The sequence below is a fragment of the Giraffa tippelskirchi genome, chromosome 13 (assembly GCF_054371585.1).
Source record: "Giraffa tippelskirchi isolate mGirTip1 chromosome 13, T2T-mGirTip1v1.2.pri, whole genome shotgun sequence".
In the NCBI taxonomy this organism is placed as follows: Eukaryota; Metazoa; Chordata; class Mammalia; order Artiodactyla; family Giraffidae; genus Giraffa; species Giraffa tippelskirchi.
The window spans coordinates 60,426,309-60,448,858 of record NC_137287.1 but is presented as its reverse complement, the minus strand read 5'-3'; the positions used below and the strand labels follow the sequence as shown (position 1 = coordinate 60,448,858).

Genomic DNA, 22,550 nt, shown 5'->3' with positions numbered 1-22,550 from the left:
ATATTGGTGTTTATTCTTTCTGTATATACTAGTTTGCATCTGCTAATCCCAAACTCCCAGTCCATCTCTCCTCCACCCTACCTTCCCCTTGGCAACCACAAATCTGTTCTCTATGTCTGTGAGTCTGTTCCTGTTTCATAGATGAGTTCATTTGTGTTGTGTTTTAGATTCTACACGTAAGTGATACCATACGGTATTTCTCTTTGTCTGACTTACTTAGTATGATAATCTCTAGGTCCATCTATGTTGCTGCAAATGGCATTTTTCAGAGAATAGTTTTAATTTTTTTTAAACAAATAAAACATTCAATCAGTCTTCAGGGTTCCTTCCAGAAGACCTGACTTATCAATTCTATGAAACTCTTGGGGAGCCTACATTGGAGGCCACCCAATAGGAACTCTGAGTGAAGAAAACTGTTGAAGTCAGTTTCAAGTCAGCTTGTGGGGGGAGAGGGGCGGGGAGAGAGAGCAAGAATGCAGCAGCTCCAGCTGAGCCCTCTGGTCTTGAGAGACTTGCGACACAGGAGGGATACCCCCACCTCTGCCTTTTCTCCTCCACAAGCCTTATAAGAGGGGAATGACCCTGGGCAGACAAAAGCAAAAATCAACATTTTCACCAAATTTGTGAAGATAAGCCATGCACACTAGCCAATAGAGCTGGAGGAGGTGGAGGATGCTGGACTCAGCCTGGAAACTGCAGGGTATTACCCTTTGCAAATGACTCTGGTTTGCCAGTTTGAACATACCTGCCTAAAAGCAGAGAATCCCCCCTTCCCCCACTCCCTGCTTTTAAGTATTAACTTAAAGAGTTTCATCTTTATCTTAATTAAATCAGTAAAAAAAAAAAGTTTCATCTTTATCTTAGTGGGGACTAAAATGGGGGTTGATTTACAAGCATCACTTGAAAAAACACTGAGCACTTAGAATTCATATTTCCTTTTTGTTACAAGTTTGCTTTGAAATATGGTCCTTAAAATTCCCTTGAAGATGATCCTTTAAGGATGTCCTATCACAGATTTATGAGAAGGAAACAAATGTCCCTCAGAAAACGAATTGTTTTTGTTAAGGTGATACATACAAATACAGGTTAGTTCAAGAGCGGCTAAAATTTGAGCCTTGTACAAAATATATGGCTTTAATTGCTAGGCTTTTGGGCACGAAGTGGCCAGAGTAAGTCAGTACAATTATGAATAAGCAGGTAGAAAACATTATGAATAAACAGAAGGAAAGAATATAACCATTTAAAGAAAAAACCTAAGAATAAGGGTAAAATGCAAAAACAAAGTTGCTTACACTTAAGAGACATCTCTAAATTTATTTTTCAAAAATAACGTTATGAGAACAAATCTACTATCATACAGTCAAGTTTTAATCACAATGAAGTCATAGGACAAGAAAAAAAGAATCCTCAAATATAAGAGATTTTAAAAATGTAAGCCATTTAAAAATACTGTGTAACATGGTATTTCCCTTTGTAAAAAGGAAATAACAGCCCCCAAGAATCCTTTAAACAAATCCAACATAAACAGAAGCAAAATAAAAACTATTTTTAAAAACCTGTAAAATCAAAGCACCTATTTAAATTAAGACCATCGAGAATCTATGAGATTATTTCCAGAGGACAAGAGCTGGGCGAGTCACTAAATACTGTTGTTCTAAGGAAAACATTACAATCATTTTATGTAACTTACCAAGCAAATTGATACTATGAAAAACACCCTTCACAGCACATTTAGAAGTTTGAGTTTAAATAATACTCAACAGGAAAGAAACAGATTCTGTGACAGTGGCTGAGACATACAACAAAAGGGTGACTTTCAAGTGTGGGCCTTCCTGGTCTATTTTTAGAGGTTTTAGACTCCAGCCTGAAATAGTTTTGATAATAACGCTGGTGGTTACAACTCAGCATGGGAGACATTGTATGGGAGAAAACCAGTTTCATGCTGTGTAACCTAGTTTGCTGCTTTTTCCCTTTTAAATTAATCCTGAGATCTTGCCCATGGAACATGGGGAATGTTAAGACTCTTGTTTCCTTCTGTTTACCAGCCACCTTGGAACATGCAAAACTAAAATTAGGTGATAAAATTAGGTTAAAATTATGTGATATATGACATCTTTAAAAGTGTACTTCATACACACACAAAAAGTATATTTCACTAAAAAAAAACTTTCACTAAAAAAACAAACTCTCATGCTTAGTTGGAAGCTTATTTGGATTATTACTTTAATTGGGAACAGAACACATTGTTGAAGAAAACCACTTTGGTTCACCAAAATGTTATGGAGATGTGTCCTTAAAAGACTTCTCGATTAGGAAATAACAATTTCTGTGGCATCATCTCAACACTGAGATGGTTTGTGTATCAAAAGAATAGGAAGTGCTTGCATCCTGCAGTTATGCAACAGGGTTTTAAGAAGTTAATATATATTTAATAATATGTGTGCATATCACCTATATCTGTATATATGTCCCTATAAACATATTATGTACACGTATATACACAGAACATGATCATACACATATCTCCCAGTAACAAAGGCTCTGTAGTTTGATAAGACTTTCTTAAAATTACCCCCTTTTCCAAACTGAACCCTTACATTCCATTCCCATAACTCAACATTACAGCAAATCATACTCTAAAGGCTTTAATTTTCCATTAAAAAAAAAAACCTGGGCTAACCAAATTTTATCAAGAAACAAAAGCATATCTCAGGCTAACATACGGCCTTTCACCTTTAAAAAACAAACAAAAGACCAAAACAGTACTTTAAGACACTATGAAAATTGAACAAGCACTTCTTTATTTTCTTGAAAAGGAGGGGAAGTTCCCTTTCTTAGGGAAACGAGTATGAGATCTACACTGGCTTTCCCCTCATATATTCGGGGATTAAAGGTTAGATCAGAGACTCAATAACAGCAAAAAAAATCAGACCCAAATCCCCTTCCTCTTAGATCCAAAAAAACATATGGCATTTAAAAATCATAGAAACCTGTAGGTTTTCAAGGTTATTCTCTGAGCTCTTGGAACAGGGAAGACAAGATGCTGTGTGGGCCCTCTCACACTGAAGGATGTCCCAGCTCAGATGCGGAATGGAGCGGGGCAGCTTGTCTACTGACTCCCAGGCCCGCATTTCTAGTCCTCAACCGGGTACCAGTCGGGGCTTTGCAGCTGCGCTGCGCGCATGTGCACATCCATTTTTGGCTCTGCGCAGCAGGCCACCTTGCCTTCCCCGGCTCCCACTCACGCTCCATCATAAGTTCTCCTTCAGGAGGCCGAGCTTCCGCAGGGCCTCCCGGCGGGCCTCCTCCGTGGAGCCGCGGCCCGAGAACTGGACAGTGATGCCCTGGGGTCTGAACCCCACAGCCCTGGGGAGCGAGCCCGACCGCTTCCTGGCCGCCTGGCCGCAGTCCGGCTGCTGGGGCGCAAGTCTGCTGGGGAGGGCCGGGTCCGGACGGAAGGTCACCGTCTTCCCGGTGGAGACGAAGGGCCCGGCCTGGCTCTTGAGGACGTCGTGGATACTCTGGAAGCCGTTGGCCAGTGGCAGGGTCTGTTCTGTCTGCACGCCTCTGGACTGCTGGGCGCCGCGGGCCCCTTCCTGCGTGGGGACAGCCTCCTGGGCCGGGCCTGGCTGGCTCTGCTCTGGAGAGACGCTTCTCTGCTCGGTGGGCTCACCCCTCTGCGCCCCGTCCTCCATCTCCCCCACAGAGAGGAAGGAGACACCGTTGATGTTGGCCAGGACCTGGGCTTTGCGCTCCTGCACGTTGACTGCGGCCTTGGAGATGGTCTTATTGAAGTCCTTCCCCGCGCTGTTGGTCACGCTGATGTTGCTCGGGAAGCGGTGGATCTTCGGCGCCGGCTGGGCCGTGTGTCGGTACCACGGTAAGTGGTCTCCGTGTCGAGGGGCCAGAGAAGCCAGCGTCCTCCACTCTGCAGGCCTGCCCTCTTTGGACGGAGATGTGGGCGAAAGCCCTTCGTTCCCTGCCAGCTTCTCAGACATCTTCTGGGCGATGACGAGCGGAGTGGGAACCGAGCGGGGCAGTTTGGGGTGCTCTGCCGGGGGAGCGGGGGGCTCTCTCCTGGGGTGGGCCGGAGCTGCTGCAAGTGGGGCAGGTGGGGAAGATGGCAGAGCCTCAGGCCCTGGGGGGTCTGATGGGGGAGACTTCTCTGCATCCTCTTTCTTGTGTTCAAGGTCAGAGGCGTCTTCCTTTCCAACAGGGCCAGCCCCTGAAAAGTAGCGAGAATCCTCATAAGCTACGGCCATATGTAGAAATAAATGCATCACCTTTCCTTTCCACTGGCTTTACAAAAGTCTCAAGGGATGTAATACCAATTTTAACAGTGCCTCCTGTACTAAACTCCTACAGCCCCTGAACTAGAGAAAGAAAAGGTAGTATGATTCTCAGATTCACAGGATGAAAGAAGTACAAGCCAGAAGCAGTCAGTACCTGGGACGTGCAGGAGCCATCATCCTGAGACATGCCAGGAGGAAACACCTTACCTTATAGGGGATTTTTACAAAGGGAAAGGAGGTGGGATAGTTTGTGGTACCCACCAACCTCTCCCTCAGATCCTCTAGGTAAAGGATAGTTGGATGTGGCCCTCTCCTCCAGAAATAGAAATATTTCCTGACAGTCTCTGATAGAGGTTACTAGGCCAGCCTGTGAACCTTTACTATTAATAGAGTCTAACATACCTGATCATAGATCACCTAAGACTTTTCTGCACTTATACTCATGTTTGCTGCAAAATTGGGAGCCATCTATTTATCTTTGTATCCTCAGAATCTCACACAATGCCTGCCACCGAACGGGTACTTAAAATTGTGATGAAAACATCATGTTAGAGAATTGATGGGCAAATGGCTTACTTTCAAAAAGTGTTTTCCTTAGCACAATTATACTATCTGACATGTTTTAAAGATCAGCTGGTTCAAATTTATTTTAGGAATTATTCTTCAGAGAAGTGTGATAAAAATGGGAAATTCATATTTAAGTCTCTTCTTTGAAAACTGAGCCCCATGTTTGGAACATAAAACCAATAGTATGTGAAATTCTGTGTCATACACAGCCTTGCTTACAAAAAATAAAGGTGGGGGGGATATATTTCTAGAGGCATATGACAAGTGGCAATATTTGCAGACAGCAGGGTAAAGATATTTCCCCTCCTATTTTTCTTCAATCCTTAACCCCCTGCCCACATTTCCAATATTCTTTCCAACTAGGAAAAAAAAACTAGAAGAAAGTTTTCTCCTTGCCTGTGCCCCTCAGTTTCTGTTACAGGACTCAAGGGACAAAAAGCATAGCTCTCCTCTCATGCCACCCCGAGTCAAGCAAAATTGACAAAATAGATGCTGAGCTGAATTTTTGTTCTGATCGATTTTGTTTTCCTGAACCAGCTGACTTTTCAGTTCAAATACTCCCACCTTGGAAGAGGGGTATAATCTTACACAAGAGTGGAGATTAAACCTCAAGGGCTAAAGTACTAGTCTTTTGTATGTTTTCTTTGTAGAATGGAATTGTTACCTGAAGCCATTTCCAGTTCCCTTTCTTTCTTTTATCCACACATGCAATCTGCTTGTTCAACCGATCTCATTCTTTATTCTCACCCTGTTGGAATTTCCCTTCCTGTGTTGTCATCCTAATATGCCATGAAAACACCTATTTGTGTGGGGGGTCCAGGAAGGGGAACACATGTAAACCCATGGCTGATTCATGTCAATGTATGGCAAAAACTATTACAATATTGTAAAGTAATTAGCCCCCAACTAAAATAAATAAATTTATTTAAAAAAAAAAAAAAAAGAAAACACCTATTTGGTTGGTCAATCAAAGTACCGAGAGGATGCTTCCACCCTACAAAAAATCTGATCAGCCCCACAAGCTTCACAAACTTCCGTACTGGCTAGAAACACAGAGACCAAGAGAAGAAGGAGGGCCTCTGTGTCTGGTACCACACGACGAGCCACATCAGGGTGCTCCTGTCCTCACCTGCGGTCTCCTTCACCTCCCCAAGGCTCTCAGGCTCCCCGGCTCCAGGGCCCGGCTGCAACAAGTCCACGACATCCTCTGGCTCGGAGAGAGCGGAAGTGCTCTCTTCCAGAGGCCTTGGAGAATGCCACTGGGCGTCACCGTCACATAGGACCTGCTCCTCAAAGTCATCTTCCAGGGAATCAATCGTCTCTTCAAAAAACAGGAGGACGTCCTTTTCCTCGTGTGTGAGGTACTTCAGGCTCTCATCATCCTGTACAAAAGGTTCGGGCGTGAGGAATGAGATAAAGCCAACAGTGGCTTCACAGAAGGGAAAAAAAACCCACAATACAGGTATCAATACAGAGCCCAGGGTGGAAATCATGGACCCTCCAATTTCCCACCTGGGGAGAGTGTACCATCCAGGTAACCGCACTGGTACACCTCTGCCTGTGTGTCTCTCACCATTAGACCTGCATGAAAAAGGAGGTTGTCCAAAAGGTGTGGCAAATTATGGATCTTAGACAATTTTGTTCCTCGTGAGTCAATGACAAGAAAGCAATTCTTCAGTACTTCCAGAAGAGGCCTTTTCAACTGACCGCTAACAGATACGCTTGGTTTCCCCATAGTAACAGTGAGGGGGTCTCTGGTTGAACATGGTGGAGTGAACTTACATATTTATCTCATCTTCCTTCAGAAACTTTACTAAAACAAAAATGGGCCTTATTTTTTTTTTAAAGACAAGTCACAAAGACAACTATAGTAGGAAAAGAGGTGATAGCAATATTTGGGAAGGTAGACAGCAGAAAGAAAGGTGGGAACTGATGCAAAAGACCCAAGAAAGGTGAATTTTAGTCAGCAGCTGGGGGCAGGGGCAGAAACCAACCTCCTGTGGTCTGGGGCTCAGACTTCACGGGGGTCAGCACAGTATGGGGGTGCTGGGAGGTTCTGGAAGTCTGGCTAAGGTGACGTTGAAAAGAGCAGAACTGGACGAGAGGATCTTTCAGAAGCAACTAGGTCACCCAGGCAGAAAACTAGATGTTTATTCTTAAGGTAAAAGAGGGATCAGAAGGGGTGGGGGCATCAAGCTGAGTTTACAGTGAAGAACCATACTGATGAAGGGGAGTGAGGGAATCAAAATGACCCTCTCTGGACAGAGGATCAGAAGGACCTTCTCTGGGGAACTGAATGGTCCAAGTGTCAAGAGGCTCTGAAAGATCACTCTACCAGTGAAGTCACAGTCAACCACCCCAGCTCAGAATATTTATAATCAGTTTAATATCTCACTCTTAAGCACGTACATATAGCAAATGATCACCAAGCAGGCGAGAAAAACCTTTAAAAAGAAAGACACATCAAAACAAGAAGGAAAAAAAGGCAACTTACAAGAAATAAATCATGTGGAATGCTGAAAATGCCAAGATCATGAACATTCTCAGAGAGATCAGAGGAGAGATTGAATCCATAAACAAGAATCTGATGCCACTTTAAAAAACCAGAAGAAGAAAAGAGCTCTTAGATACTAAAATGACAGAAAAAAAAAAAAGAAATAAAAGCCTAGAGATAAACTATAGTAACTGGAAAAGCACAACAAAAAAGTCAAAAAAACCCATTTTTTAAAACAGAAAGTTAGAGAATATGTGTGGGACGGCCAACAACTGAATAAGAATTCCAGAAAGAGGAATCAGGAAAAACGGAGGGGAGGAAATGATCAAAGTAAACAGGCAAGATAATTCAAGGAAATGCCCTTAAACAGAAGGATGCAAGTTTCCAGATCAAAGGGTTGTGAGAACGACCTGATAAACAAGAATAAAACAGTCCTACACCAAGGCCCATCCCTTGAAGTTTCAGCCATAGGAGATCAGTCGTAAAGTTATAATTAAAATGGTATTTTATCAGTGTACAAAAAGAGAAGTAGACAAATGAACAGAAAAGAGAACCTGGAAACAGACTGACCCATGCACTGTCACCTGATTTACAAACCAAGGAACCTGCAGTGGGAAAACACTTATCTTTTCAAAAGCAGTTGTGCTGGAAACAGTGAATTGTGACCTCACACCATACACAAAAGTTCATTCTGATGAACTGTAATGGGGCTTCAAACTGTTTTAACAGACCCTCCAGGTAATACTGATGCACTAACATTTGATATGCATTGATTTGGTTTATTATCTCTCAATAATATCTTGTGGTTTCCAGTACACAGATTTTACACAGTTTTTGTTATCTCTCTTCTTAGGTATTTGATGTTTTGTGATGCTGTTAGAAATGGCATCACTTTAAAATATTTTTATTTATTTATTTGGCTGCACTGGGTCTTCGTTGCAGCATGTGGGATCTAATTCCCTGACCAGGGATCGAACCTGGGCCCCCTGTATTGGGAGCAGGAATCTTAGCCACTGGACCACTGGATCACCCAGATATAGCATCACTTTTTTAATGTTTTCTAATTGTTGCTGGTCTGTAGAAATATAAGATACACTGACCTTGAAATAAGTAAATTTAACAAATTTGTTGCATAATACTAACAGTTTATCTGTAGGTTCTTTTCAGTATTCTGCATATACGGTGGTGTCTGTAAATGAACGACTTTTATTTCCTCCTTCCCATTCCTCATGCCTTTCATTTTTTTCATTTTACCTTATTGTACCACCAGGGTCCTCCAGTTAGCTGAACAGGAGTGGCATTTTTGTCTTTTGCCCAGTATTAGGGAGAACGTTTTCCATATTTCACCATTAAACATAGTGTTTGTTGTAGGTTTTTTTAAAAAATGACGTTCATCAGATTAAGAAAGCTCTTTTCTATTCCTAGTTTGCTAAGTGTGTTTGTCTTTAAAATAATGAATGGGTTTTGAACTCTGTCAAAGGCTTTTTCTTCCTTTGTTGCAGTGGTTCTCAGCTAGGAGTGATTTTACCCTGCATGTGGCACTGGTAATGTCCAGAGACAATTTTGGTGTCACAATTTTCTCCTTAATTCTGTTAATGCACTGAAGTACATGATTGATTTTCAAATATTAAACCAACCTTGCTTTCTTGGAATAAGTCCAACTTGGTTGTGATTCTATCCTTTTTATACATCACTGAATGTGATTTGTTAATATTTTGTTTAGAATTTTTGCATGTATACTAACAAGAGAGATTATAATTTTCATTATCACCAGGTTTTCTGTGTGTTTCCTTTTTCAACTTTAAACTTAGAAAACAGTGTGCTCTAAGATTTTAGTTCACGGAATATCTTTTTGCTCCACTTCTTTTTAAAAAAATATTTATTTATTTATTTGGCTGCACTGGATCTTAGTTGTGGCCCTCGGGATCTTCGATCTTCATTGCAGCATGTGGGATCTTTAGTTGTATCATGAGAACTCTTAGTTGCGGCATGTGGGATCCAGTTTCCTGACTAGGGATCAAACCTGGGCAGCCTGCATTGGGAGTGTGGAGTCTTAGACATTGGACTACCAAGGAAATCCCTTTGCTCCACTTCTTTTGGGGCTGAGTGGGGTTAGGGAAGGAACAGACTGATTTTAGGAGCAATTTTTTTCCAGTTGAAATTGTAACAGTTTCATATTCACTAGATCTAAGTTTGTCAGCTTAAATACCTAACAGTTGTGTAGCCCCTAAAAACTTCTATTTTCCTTCTAATAAGAGGGTCAGTCTGAAGCACCTTAGAAGAGTAGCAGGATTCTATAGGGGAAAATGGGCACAATGCATTCCTTATTTAATACTTTTTATTGAGCACTGAACCAAAGAAGAGAGGAGCAGATTTTAAAAGAACCAGTGTAATATCTTAGAAGTCCTCTGTGTCTACAGAATATACGACTAATGGGTTCACACTTCATTCTGAGAACTCCAGGATCTGGCCCTACCTAGCTTTTAAATGTCACTCCTACTTCTTTCCCCTTTCTACTCTATAGCAGGGCTGATAAACTTTTTTCTGTAAAGGGCCAGATAATAAACATTTTGGGCTTTGCAGTCTTAATGATGGCAACTATTCCACTCTGTCAACGTGGTGTGAAAGCTACAAGAGATATGTAAATGAATGAGCTTAGCTTTGTTACAATAAAACTTTATTTACAAAAACAGGCTGGGGCCAGATTTAGTCCACAGGCTGGGGTTTGTTAATTCTTGCCCTATAATCAAATAAAATCACTTGCTATTTCCTACACCTGTTTCTCTGTCAGCAATGCCCATGTCTACACAGCCACATCTACCTGTCCTTCCTGATCCAATTTAAATGTCACCACACCTCCAGCCTACTCCCATAGCATCCACTGAGTCATGCATTCAAATATTTGAGCATCTAGTAAGCATTGGGCAATGTAAATACAAGGGTGTAAATGATGTTCTTGCTGTCTGGTTTAGTCCCTCTAATGAGGGCTTCAGACAAGAAAATAAACACTTACTTTAGTGGGTGGAAAAAGACTATGACAAGGTGACTATGGGGTGTTGGAGAAACACAGAATGGGCATCAATTCACACTTTTGGGACAAGGAATCTGATATGGGAAAACTCTGGAGAAGAAATGATTGTCACTAATGTTGAAGAATCGGGTGAGAATTAAACAAAAAGAAGCCAGGGATATGTATTTTGGAGAGATCCTGTTGGCCATAGTGTGGAAAACAGGAAAGAGTTCGGACAACTGAATACGGAAATAATTTAGACAAAAGTTAAAAGTCACCTAAAGAAGAGCCGTGGTGATGGGAGAAGGAGAGAGGAGATGGAGCTGAGGGATGTTTAACAGGAAGAATCAACTCTTTGTATAAAATTCTATTTTTTACTGTTGTTGTTCATCACCCATGCATTTCCCCTTTGCTAGACTTTCCAGGAAAGACCCACATCTGAGGTATCTATAAACTCTGCACAGAGCTATCGTGTGTCCAGGAGGCAGGCATTGGAACTATGTGTCAGCTGCCTCCTCACCATGTAGGTCTGTGCTGGTGCTTTGGCCACCAGACACGCAGCTTTCATAACAAATCCAACAATGCTACTCAATCTGTGATTTTTTTTTAGATTAAGTGCATGTTGGTGGGATCACCTAGGGGGTCACAATGTATGGCACAGAGCTTCCTGTCTCCTCTTTCCTGTCTGCCTCAGTCTTGCTGGATTATCATGCATCCATCATTCAGCACATGCCACCCCAACCCTGCCCCTCCCAGAGTCACCATAAGACATTTCTCATTTTTCTTCTCTCCATGCAAAGCCAACAAATTGCCAACATCTGTTGGATCATAGAAAAAGCAAGAGAATTCCAGATAAACTTCTTCATTGACTACACTAAAGCCTTTGACGGTGTAGATCACAACAAACTGTGGAAAATTCTTAAAGAGATGGAAATACTAGACCACCTTATCTGCCTCCTGAGAAACCTCGTCAAGAAGCAACAGTTAGAATATGGAACAATGGACTAGTTCAAAATTGGGAAAGGAGTACGTCAAGGCTGTATATTATCACCCTGCTTATTTAACTTATATGCAGAGTACATCATACGAAATGTTGGGCTGGATGAAGCACAAACTGGAGTCAAGATTGCCAGGAGAAATATCAATAACCTCAGATATGCAGATGACACCACCCTTATGGCAGAAAGTGAAGAGGAACGAACAGCCTCTTGATGAAGGTGAAAGGGGAGAGTTAAAAAAGCTGGCTTAAAACTCAACATTCAAAAAACGAAGATCATGGCATCTGGTCCCATCACTTCATGGCAAATAGATGGGGAAACAATGGAAACAGTGACAGACTTTATTTTGGTGGACTCCAAAATCACTGCAGATGGTGACTGCAGCTATGAAATTAAAAGACGCTTGCTCCTTGAAGAAAAGTTATGACAAACACAGACAGCATAAAAGCAGAGACATTACTTTGCCGACTAAGGTCCATCTAGTCAAAGCTATGGTTTTTCCAGTAGTCATGTATGGATGTGAGAGTTGGACTGTAAAGAAGGCTGAGCACCAAAGAATTGAAGCTTTTGAACTGTGGTGTTGGTGAAGACTCTTGAGAGTCCTGTGGGCTGCAAGGAGACCAAACCAGTCAATTCTAAAGGAAATCAGTCCTGAATATTCTTTGGAAGGATTGATGTTGAAGCGGCAATACTTTGGCTACCTGATGTGAAGAGCTGACTCATTGGAAAAGACCCTGATGCTGGAAAAGATTGAAGGCAGGAGGAGAAGGGGATGACAGAGGATGAGACGGTTGGATGGCAGACTCAAAGGGCATGAGTTTGAGCAAGCTCCTGGAGATGGTGAAGAACAGGGAAGCCTGATGTGCTGCAGTCCATGGGGTTGCAAAGAGTTGGACATGACTGAGCGACTGAACAACAACATGCAAAGCAGTTCAGCTCAGTGATTCAACAACAACAGAAAATGCTGCAACTCTAAAAGGATTAGAGTTTTTAGCGCTACAAGGGCTTCCCTGGTGGCTCTTTACCAGTTGGTGAAGAATCTGCCTGCAATGCAGGAGACCCAGGTTCAATACCTGGGTTGGGAAAATCCCCTGGAGAAGGAAATGGCAACCCACTCCAGTATTCTTGCTTGGAGAATTCCATAGACAGAGGAGCCTGGTGGGCTATAGTCCATGGGGTTGCAAAGAATCAGACACAACTGAGCGACTTTCAGTTTCACTTTTAGCCTGACAAACATCCCTCTAGTTAATAATTACAACCACCACCGATGTTGTTAGGGTGACATGAAAATGGTAACAACCAAGAACAAAGATAAACCTTAAGCCCAATTTTTGAATCAAATGTTTTGGGAAATAAACTACTGCTCTCTACCCTCTTCCTCCTACTTTGACCTTCCCAACTCAGTGTTTCTATTCCCAGGACTTTGAGATAATCTACTTCGGGTGGTACCATGATTTCTGTTTGGTTGCACAGACAGAATTAAATGGGCTGTAAGAAACCATCAGCTTAAGATACATGCCCATTTCATACATTAAGTGAGGAGCAGAATGGGGGACTTCCTTGGTGGTCCAGTGGTTAAGACTCTAGGCTGCCAATGCATGGGGCCTGGGTTCAATCCCTAGTCAAGAAAACTAGAGCCCACTTGCTGTGCAGCGTGGCCAAAGATTAAAAAAAAAAAAAAAGTGAGAATGGGTTATATAAACATAGCACATCTAATCCAACCTCAAAGCAAGGAGTCCCAACATTAGATTTCATTTGGAGAGTAAGCTTAGGAAGGGAAGCTCCCATTCAACCATTTGATGTTGTGTGACAAACTGTGGGACTCAGGGGCTGAGAAAAGCAACCCAGAGAGCATGCAACCCATCCAGCTCCCTCCCTGAAGGTGTGAAAACTGGCTGCAGAGGCAATGCAGTGACTTCCCAAGTCACTCAAGTATTTCATAGAGTGGCCAAGGCCAGAACTAGTTCTCTGCTTGCTCTCTGTTCTCTCTAGTCATTTCCCTTTCTAACCACATACTAATCCAAGACCTGTGCTTGGATGCCTGCTGTTCTTGTACGTCCGATCCTGGAGTTCCTCAAGCTGACATTTCTGCCTCAGTGTTACTGTAAAACATAAGACATAAATCATTTTTAATGGGGCAGGTCGGCAGTCAGAGCCCCAGGTCCTGGCAGACTCAGATCCTTGCATCGTCCTCTATCCAGCCTCTCTCGCTCAAGTTAGACTGTGGAGGACGGGCTGGGTGACTTGTTTGTGATCAGCCTGGCCTTGAGCCTTGACCAAGGGCCAAACACGCCGTGGACTCAGTCTGTTGACTAATTCCCCAAACAAGCCGCTGCCCTCCACATGACCCTGCACTCTGCGTGTACCCAGGAGAGTCAAGAAAGCAGAAACAGAGGGAAGCCCCAGTGCTAAGGGCTGGGGGTTCAGGTCCAGGAAAGGGGCAGATGGCAGGTGGCTGAGAGAGTTCCCGTCTGTGTCTCTGTTCCCGGGAGATGCTGCTGCTGCCTCTCTCGGGCAGGGATGTTAAAGAGGAAGCCCTGGGCCTTGGGGAAGCCTGACAGGCAAGGTGGCAAGCACAGGCGCGTCTATGGAGCCAGGAAGTGGATGGGAGGCTGGCCAGGACTGGGGGCAGCTGGAGGACCGGGCAGTGACTGCTAGTGGGCTCAGGGTTTGTTTTGGGTGATGAAGATGTTCTAAATTTGGCCGTGATGATGGCTGCACATCTCTGTGAATCTACTAAAAACCACTGAACAGCATACTATAATGGGTGAGCCACAGGGTCTGTGAATTATATGTCAATACAGCTGTCATAATATGTTTAAGAAAAAAATGCAAGGCAGTGGCCCAGGGGCCCCATGAGAGGAGGAAAGAGAGCTGGCATCCTGGTGGGGTGGCCCCTACTTGACCGCTGGCGCTACTGGACAGGAGATGTGCTAACTCAGTCCCCGGAAAACTAGGCGGAGAGGGAATGAGAATAAAACACACAGCAGCTTTCTTGGAAAGGGTGAATGGGAGAGAATGTACGTTTGCCCTTGTCATTTGGAAGGTGGTAGGCTGACAGCAGAACTGTTTTTTTTTTTTAAACTCCCCTTCTATCAATGGAGTTTTTATTTTTAAAATGTTTTCCCTCATAATGTTTATTTCATTTTTTAAAAATTGGAGTATAGTTGCTTTACAATGTTGTGTTAGTTTTCATACAACAATGTGAATCAGCCATATGTATCCATATATCCCTTCCCTCTTGAGCCTCCCACCCACCCCCATCAATGAAGTTTTTAAAGTGCATATTTGGGCTGTGGAGTAAAGGGAAGTCCTTTATGGCTACAAGTCTCCAGATGCTAAAAGAAACGCTAAAAGAACCATCTAGAAAACCATCCCTCACCTGTGCAACCCCTCCCACCATACTGCCTGCGGGTGGGGTCTACAAGCCTCCCAGGGAAACACCACTTTGCTTCAAGAACTTGGGAGTACAGACATTTCTACCCTAATCTGTGTATTGTGACCGTGAAGAAATAATTTCTAATGTATTCAAACCAGAAAATTCAAAACGCCAAATCTACTACTGTAACTGTAATGCACAAGCTCAAGTCTCCTAGAAGGAGGAGGACAGAGTCCCGGTCTCAGCGAGGTCTACCCTCTCCAGCAAAGATGACGGCATGGGCGTCCCTCTGGTCCTGGTAGGGCTCCAAGAGGAGCATACTCCCAGCCAGATGACAAACTCTTCCAACGAATCCGACCAGTAGTGATAACAGTCAGCAATCTTAGACATCCTTATGGGAATTTTGGGGTGGGACAGGAGATGTGTTTGTAGGGAAATGGCAGAGAGGATAAAAGCTTTATATTGTTGAACAAAACAGTCAAGAAGGCTTAAAACACTCATACTAAAATAGCAGCAGTGTTAGTTGCTCCGTCATGTCCAACTCTTTGCGACCCCATGGACTGTAGCCCCCCAGGCTCCTCTGTCCATAGAATTCTCCAGGCAGGAATACTGGAGTGGGTTGCCATTTCCTCGAGGCTCCAGGAGATCTTCCGGACCCAGGGATTAAACCTGGGTCTTCGGCATTTCAGGCAGATTCTTTACCATCTGAGCCACCAGGGAAGCCCCCAAAACCCCACTTTAAAAAGTCCTGAATTAATTCAGTTTTGAGGCTTCTTTTCTACCTTCAACTTCCTTTAATTTTTTATCTTTTGGCCACACTGCACAGCATATGGGACCTTAGTTCCGCAACCAGGGATCCATCCTGCACCCTCTGTGTTAGAAGGGTGGAGTCTTAACCACTAGACCATCTGGGAAGTCCCGGGCTTTTTTTCTTTTGTTTTGCTTTTCTTTTAAACAAAGAAATTGGGTTTAATGGCAGATTAAGACAATGGTGACAACTCCCTGTGAGGGAGGGGGAACAAAATGAGCCAGCAGAAATCATCTGTATCTGAAACCAAAAAGAAAGGAGGGGTGGGATTATGAAAGATTGTTGTTGTTGTTCAGTTGCTAAGTCCTGTCTGACTCTTTGCGACCCCACGGACCACAGCATGCCAGGCGGCTTCCCTGACCTTCACTATCTCCCAGGGTTTGCTCAAATTCATGTCCATTGAGTTGGTGATGCCATCCAACCATCTTATCCTCTGTTGCCGCCTTCTCCTCCTGCCCTCAATGTTTCCCAGCATCAGGGTCTTCTCTATTGAGTCTACTGAGTCAGCTCGTCGCATCAGGTGGCCAAAGTACTGGAGCTTCAGCATCAGTCCTTCCAATGAATATTCAGGGTTTATTTCCTTTAGGATTGACTGGTTTGATCTCCTTGCTGTTCAATGGTCTCAAGAGTCTTCTCCAGCACCACAATTACAAAATATTATGATGGCTAAAAAAATTTGAGACAGATCTCTTAACCCCTACTCTCCTGGGTTAGGCCACCTTGGGTGTTTGTTTTGGCAGAATCTGAGTTGATGCTCACATTTTCTTTCTACAGACACCAAAATGATCTCCCTAACACCTGAGTAAGGCTTTACTAATTTAAAAACCCAAGTTGATGAGAGCCCCTACCCTCGATACACCAACTAGGAGCTGAAACTCAATGTAGGGGCAGCAAAAAGAGAATAGGAATCAGTCTCTTCTGTGAATGCCACGCTTACTTTGGCAACCTCATAAGAAAGCCCATAAGTACATGTGGCCTTTCCCACGGTTTCATCACAAGGGTTTAATTATGGTGATTTTTAACTAGTCCCCATTGTAATTTTTCACTATGGTTAACGTAAACCTGTACTTCTGGCCGGAAAGAGACACAAACAAGCCAGTGGGGGATGAGATATGTGTGCAGTTTTGATTACAGATTGAAAGAGTCATGGCTTTGAGGGCTGCCTTGAACTTCTCTGAACTGGCAATGTTATAAAGCGGTCCTGACCGATACGGGAACGCCTTAAGTGCATGGCATCATGTGTGAGACCCCACATAAGCTTGTCACACGTCCCAGAGCTCCACGCAGCTGTTGGGTCACCATACTGTGAGGTCCCGAAAAGATTAAAATTGAGTTTTATTCCATCACCTATCTGATCTGGTGTGTAGCAGGCATTTACTATATGTTTACTGAATTGACCTCTCATCAAAGCTATTTAGCTTTGTCTTAAAATAGCCGTCCTGTCCAGGAAGTTTTGGGTTCAATCTGGGGAAGGAGCCAGAGCTGAAAGGACAGTGGGGTTGCTACTGACCAGTCTCTTCTCCTTTACACGCCTCTGTTCTGTGTCTTTTCCTTGAAACTGTCTGGCGACCAGCGTGTCAGATTCTTAGTGTCCTGTTTAGACCTCAGGGGAGCCAGTGTGGAGACAGCCTCACCTACACTTGTTTTACCTTCTTCATCCACAACTGATGAGTGAGGCCAAACGACCTCAGAGGTTTTGGAGAAGGAAGGGGTGGTCAGGAGCTGACAACAGCTATCTGATCACAGCCTCATTCTGTGACTTGAGGGCCACAGGATTTGTCCGCTGAGGGACCAGGGAGGGTTTCAAGACAGCTTAAAGGAAAAAGAAAGTGAAGTCGCTCAGTCGTGTCTGACTCTTTGTGACCCCATGGACTATAGCCTACTAGGCTCCTCTGTCCATGGGATTTTCCAGGCAAGAGTACTGGAGTGGGGTGCCATTTCCTTCTCCAGGGGATCTTCCCGACCCAGAGATCGAACCCGGGTCTCCCACATTGCAGGCAGACACTTTACCGTCTGAACCACCAGGGAAGCAGCTTACTGAATATCAGTTCAGTTCAGTCGCTCAGTCGTGTCCGACTCTTTGCGACCCCATGAATCGCAGCACACCAGGCCTCTCTGTCCATCACCAACTCCCGGAGTCCACCCAAACCCATGTCCATCTAGTCAGTGATGCCATCCAGCCATCTCATCCTCTGTCATCCCCTTCTCCTCCTGCCCCCAATCCTTCCCAGCATTAGGGTCTTTTCCAATGAGTCAACTCTTCGCATGAGGTATATCAAAACTTCAAAAATGTAGCAATGAATTTGGGTCATCATTTTTGCCCAAGCTAGAGGTAAAAATGAATAGGAAGTATGCCTGGGGACTTGGGATGTTTCCAATCCACTCTCAAAGTGACACACAAATTATGAAATTCCTTCATTCCTATAGTATTCAGAAGGTCCCGCTCTTTCTGGCTAGCCAAATCATATTCTTTCCTGGAGGAAGCTCCAGGGTGCCTGCAGGGCAGAACAAACTTCAGACCATGTTCAGTGGAAGAACCTAGGGATCCTGGCATGGGGCAGCACTGGTCCCTGGCAGTGAACCCCAGAGGTTTGATCAGATGCATGAGTGTCTGAGATACTCTCCTTAAGAGGTTAAGAATATAGGTCACCTACACCCAAAGGTTCCTTTGTCACCCTGAAGAGCTGTCATTTATGAATGTCTCCAAATCCTTCCTGAACCTTTTGTTCTGAATCCCATAACCTCTCGAGGTCATAAGTTCCAGAACCACCACAACAACTTTGTATTGTACTGAAGCTGTCCTTAACATTTCAGAGGAAAAAGAGATCCTCTTAGTCAAGTGTACAAAGATTTGGTCAGTTGTTCTAGTTCTAGCTATACATTCTGCTAGAAAATGTTCAGAGGAAGAATTCTTTACAGAGAAAACCACATATGGACACAACCACAACTAGCCACTTGTAGGGCTCGCTTTTTTTTGGCTGGGCTGGGTCTTCGTTGCTGCACACAGGCTTTCTCTAGTTGTGGTGAGTGGGGGCTGCTCTCTAGCTGTGCTGCTTGGCTTTCTCACTGTGGTAGCTTCTCTTGTTGCAGAGCACAGGCTCTAGAGCATTTGGGCTTTAGTAGTTGCGGCTCCCGGGCTCCAGAGCACAGACTCAGTAGTTGTGGCCCACGGGCTTAGTTGCCCTGTGGCATGTGGAATCTTCTTAGACCAGGGAATCAAACCCGTGTCCCCTGCACTGGCAGGCAGACTCTTTACCACTGGACCATCAGAGAAGTTCAACATAGCTATCCTCTTGAGTGATAAAGAGTTCATATGCTTCACCTTCCTAGAATAGCCTAGGTCATAACAGCAGCCGTGTGGATAGCCACAACAATCCTACCTAAGCAGCTCTTTCAATTTTTAACTTGTGCTGGCTTAGGAGAAAGGTTTCTAAAGAGCAAAGACCTGTTCTCTTCCAGGCAACAATTCAACGAGAGTTTAAAAGCTTTACAATACTTTCCTTTAACATTAGGCATTAATGTTTATCTTCTTCTTAAAATAACCTTTGCTTAAAAGAAAAACCCACTTCCATAAATTGGAACCAGACTGTCTTCTAAAAGTTATTTATTTAGCCTCCCTGGGTCTTAGTTGTGGCATGTAGGATCTAGTTCCCTGACTAGGGATTGAACCTGGGCCCCCTGCATTGGGAGTACAGAGTCTGAGCTTCAGGGAAGTACCAGAACTTGACTATCTTTTACTTAAAGAGTCTTACAAGGGGTGCATTTAATCCCATACAATCTGGAGGCCTAAAAACACTATTGCTGATGAATCTTTTATGAGGTCAGAGAATAAAGAACAGGGAGTGGAGAAACTACTACGGTTGATTCTCATTCTAAAAAGACAAATCATAAAAAGACTAAGGATTTAGAATAAAAACATATAGATCCTCCCCAAATTTAGACTCTTAGAAAGCAGAGTATAAGGGTAACAAATTTTTAAAAAAAACTTAGGGATTCTGTAGTGGTGTAGACAGTTCACTCATTCAAGGGAACCTGGCTGCTAATATGGTGTTTTGTAAAAGTCAAATGTTCCATAGGCATTTAGAAAACTCTAGTTGCCATTTAAAATCAAATGCCAGATTTTCTCAGTGTGTCAGTTCTATCTAAGCAAGATATACAACTGTGAAATAAAAAGAGATGACAACTAAAGTTGGCCCAATGATTTATCCATGAAGCGAAATACTTGAAGCTTAAAAAGAGTCCACTGGTCTAGGTAGAAAGTACTGGAATGGGACGGGAACACATCCTCCATCAGACAGTGAGAAACAGGTAGGCGAGTGGGGTATGTGCCGAATCAAGCAAACATAATATATCATAAGAATATAATTGAATGACATGCTTCATGAAAGTATAGATTCCATAATGCCGTTTCCATGACTATTCTCTATTACATAAAAGGATGAACATACAGATGAATCAAATATGTCACAGTGTTACTGTAAGATTTTACCGGATAGAAAAGAATAGAGGGCAGGCATTCTTTAATTTAAATTCAAGGTGATGCCCCACAGTAAGATGGGTGGAATTACAAAATGGGTGAGATATTGGGTGGGAGGAGGGAGCGTTTTCCTTTTACCATCTCTTCTTTACTGATCAAAGAAAGACGTTCAGAAGGCTACTGATAAGAGATGGATAGAAGAGAGAGCATGGGCCCAAACAAGATGAAGAGGCAAGAAGAAGTGGTGTTATTCTCCACCTGGGGCTAACAGGGCACTTGGAGAAGCTGGTACCAGCAATCAGGAAGCACCGATTAGATACTGGGCATTTCATCTCTACAGGAACCCTGGAGAAAGAATCACTACCCCTCTCAGCTCCCTACCTCTTTTTGAACTGATGGAGAAAGTGATTAAGTAGCTGTTCCAGCTTACAAAGGGAGGCAAATTTAACTTGAACCCAGGCATGTCTCCAATATCCTGTGTTTATTACTATTCTGAGCTGCTTTTCAGGATACTGAGTAGCATCAGTAAAGAAGAAAGCAACTGGAAAAATGCATACAGATTTCTGGGAGAGCTTAAGAGGAATTATAAACACCTTAGGGAACAGCCTTCAGATCTGTGCTCGGCTCCGCTGTGGAACCTATGTCCCCCAGCACTGAGGCCCACAAACGCCTTCCAGCACAGGCAGATCAGAGCTGTAAGGCTGTGCTCACCTTGACCCCCTGGGGTTTACAAATGTAAGAGATCTACAGTCTTTCTCATCTTTGAACCAAAAGGTATTTCTAATATTTTACCATAAATACATCCATGATAAAAGTTTCACAATAAACCATTTCTCCCTGTGACTGTGGAACTGAAACTTAACACACCTCCTTTCAAAGAAGAGCTTTGGTCTCTGAAGATGACTTCCTGGGTCTGACATCCTGACAAAGAGTCAGCATCACACATGTTCTCCAAATCTGCCAGATGAGGGAATGAAAGCCCCACCTGCCTAGACAGACACTCCATGAAGAGCTTTATTTACATGGTGGTCTCTTACAAACTCCCCAAGTTCATTTCACAGTTTTGCTTCTTCCGATTCAAACATCTTATAGCTGCTCTGGTGACACTGGTCCCTCTGAAAGGCTCTGTTCCTTTTCTCCTACACCTTTGTGGCTGAGAGTGTGATGCACCCTGGGGATGAAGGACCTTGTCCCCCACCTGTTGGGCATGCTGCTGGTAGGCGGCCCTCAGCTGACAGTCCCCTTGGGAACTGTCCTGTCAAGGTCGTGCCTCCCTCCAGGGGTGTCCCCATCCCAGGGCTGATGGCTGAGTAGTGGGTGTCCAGGCTCCATGCTCGGCCCACTGTGAGACAGCTGGAGGCCCACCCGGCACCAGGGCTTCCTGAGGATCAGCTGAGGCCTTCATTAGGCCTGCATCACAGCTTCTCTCTCTGCCCAAGTCCCGCTTCCTCTTCCTTCCAGATGCTGAGCCCAGGAACGGGCCTAAGAAGCTTCCTGCATTGTAACCTCCATCTCAGAATCTGCTGCCTGGGGGAGCAAACCTGTAGCCTATTCTGTCAGGATGGACCACAGACACCAAGAGTGCAGGCTCCACCGGCATTCTCACCTCCGAGAACATGCTTCAGGGTCTGAGCAAAGGGAGAAATCACACACGGGCTTCCCAGGTGGCACCAGTGGCAAAGAACCCATGTGCCAGTGCGGGAGACGTAAGAGAAACAAGTTCGATCCCTGGGTCAGAAAGATCCTCTGGAGAAGGGCCTGGCTACCCACTCCAGTGTTCTTGCCTGGAGAATCCCATGGTCAGAGGAGCCTGGTGGGCTACAGTCCATGGGGTCACAAAGAATCAGACCCGACTGGAGCAACTTAACACACATGCATGCAAAAAATCACACACATAGAAGAGACGGAAGGCGTCCTCCAGGGACAGGTTTGCAGAGCTCCCTCAAGTCCTGTCTGTCTTTGAGTGTATGAGTGTGAGCCACCACAGAGGATGTGGTGGGAGGGGGCATTATGCCTCATGTGAAGAAGGGACCCCCACAGGACTACAACAGAGATGGAAAAGTAGCAACTTGCCTGCCCCAAATTCAGAGCGCTTGACACACCTGAGGTCATGGTCTCTCCCAGGAGGAGACAGAAGGGATTATTTTGACTTTCCAGCAAAAGAGGCCATAGAACAAAGGATACTAAGAGATCTGCCTTCAAGTTCAACAAGACAATGAATGTGAAAGACACGAAAATAATTCAAACACTGACTTATAATATACACTACACCTATTTCCTCAGAGAAAGAGGTCATCTGACGACCATTCGCAACTTTATTCTGCCCCCAGGCTCACAGGGCAGCCCTTCAGACTATATCGTTCCTCAGTTATCTACACCATGTTCACATCAGAGCAGGGCTGTTTCCGAGCTGTGCTTTGGAGAACAGATTCCACCAACGACTGGAGTATTAACCTGTATGTCTTCTCTACATAGTCTTTCAACATGTCTTTTTAAAAAACAATTTATCTATTTTTGGCTGTGCT

The 22,550-nt window shown here is 44.0% G+C and overlaps 1 protein-coding gene across 8 annotated transcripts in view; it reads right to left on the bottom strand.

Annotated features, from left to right (window-relative positions):
• Nucleotides 1–1,284: 1,284 nt before the first annotated feature.
• Nucleotides 1,285–22,550, bottom strand: part of PROSER2 (proline and serine rich 2) — a 60,519-nt gene continuing 39,253 nt past the window's right edge. For 4 of the 8 annotated variants that reach the window (XM_081554073.1, XM_081554072.1, XM_081554074.1 and 1 more), the window contains 2 exons: nt 5,989–6,241; nt 1,285–4,225 (listed from right to left, as the gene is read on the bottom strand). In XM_081554073.1, the coding sequence (XP_081410199.1) occupies nt 3,252–4,225; nt 5,989–6,241 (1,227 nt within the window). In that variant the 3' untranslated portion in view covers nt 1,285–3,251. Of the gene's footprint in view, nt 4,226–5,988; nt 6,242–6,371; nt 6,854–7,056; nt 8,001–22,550 lie in introns of those variants that run through there. The other 4 variants (XM_081554077.1, XM_081554079.1, XM_081554078.1 and 1 more) reach the window with 4 other exon arrangements.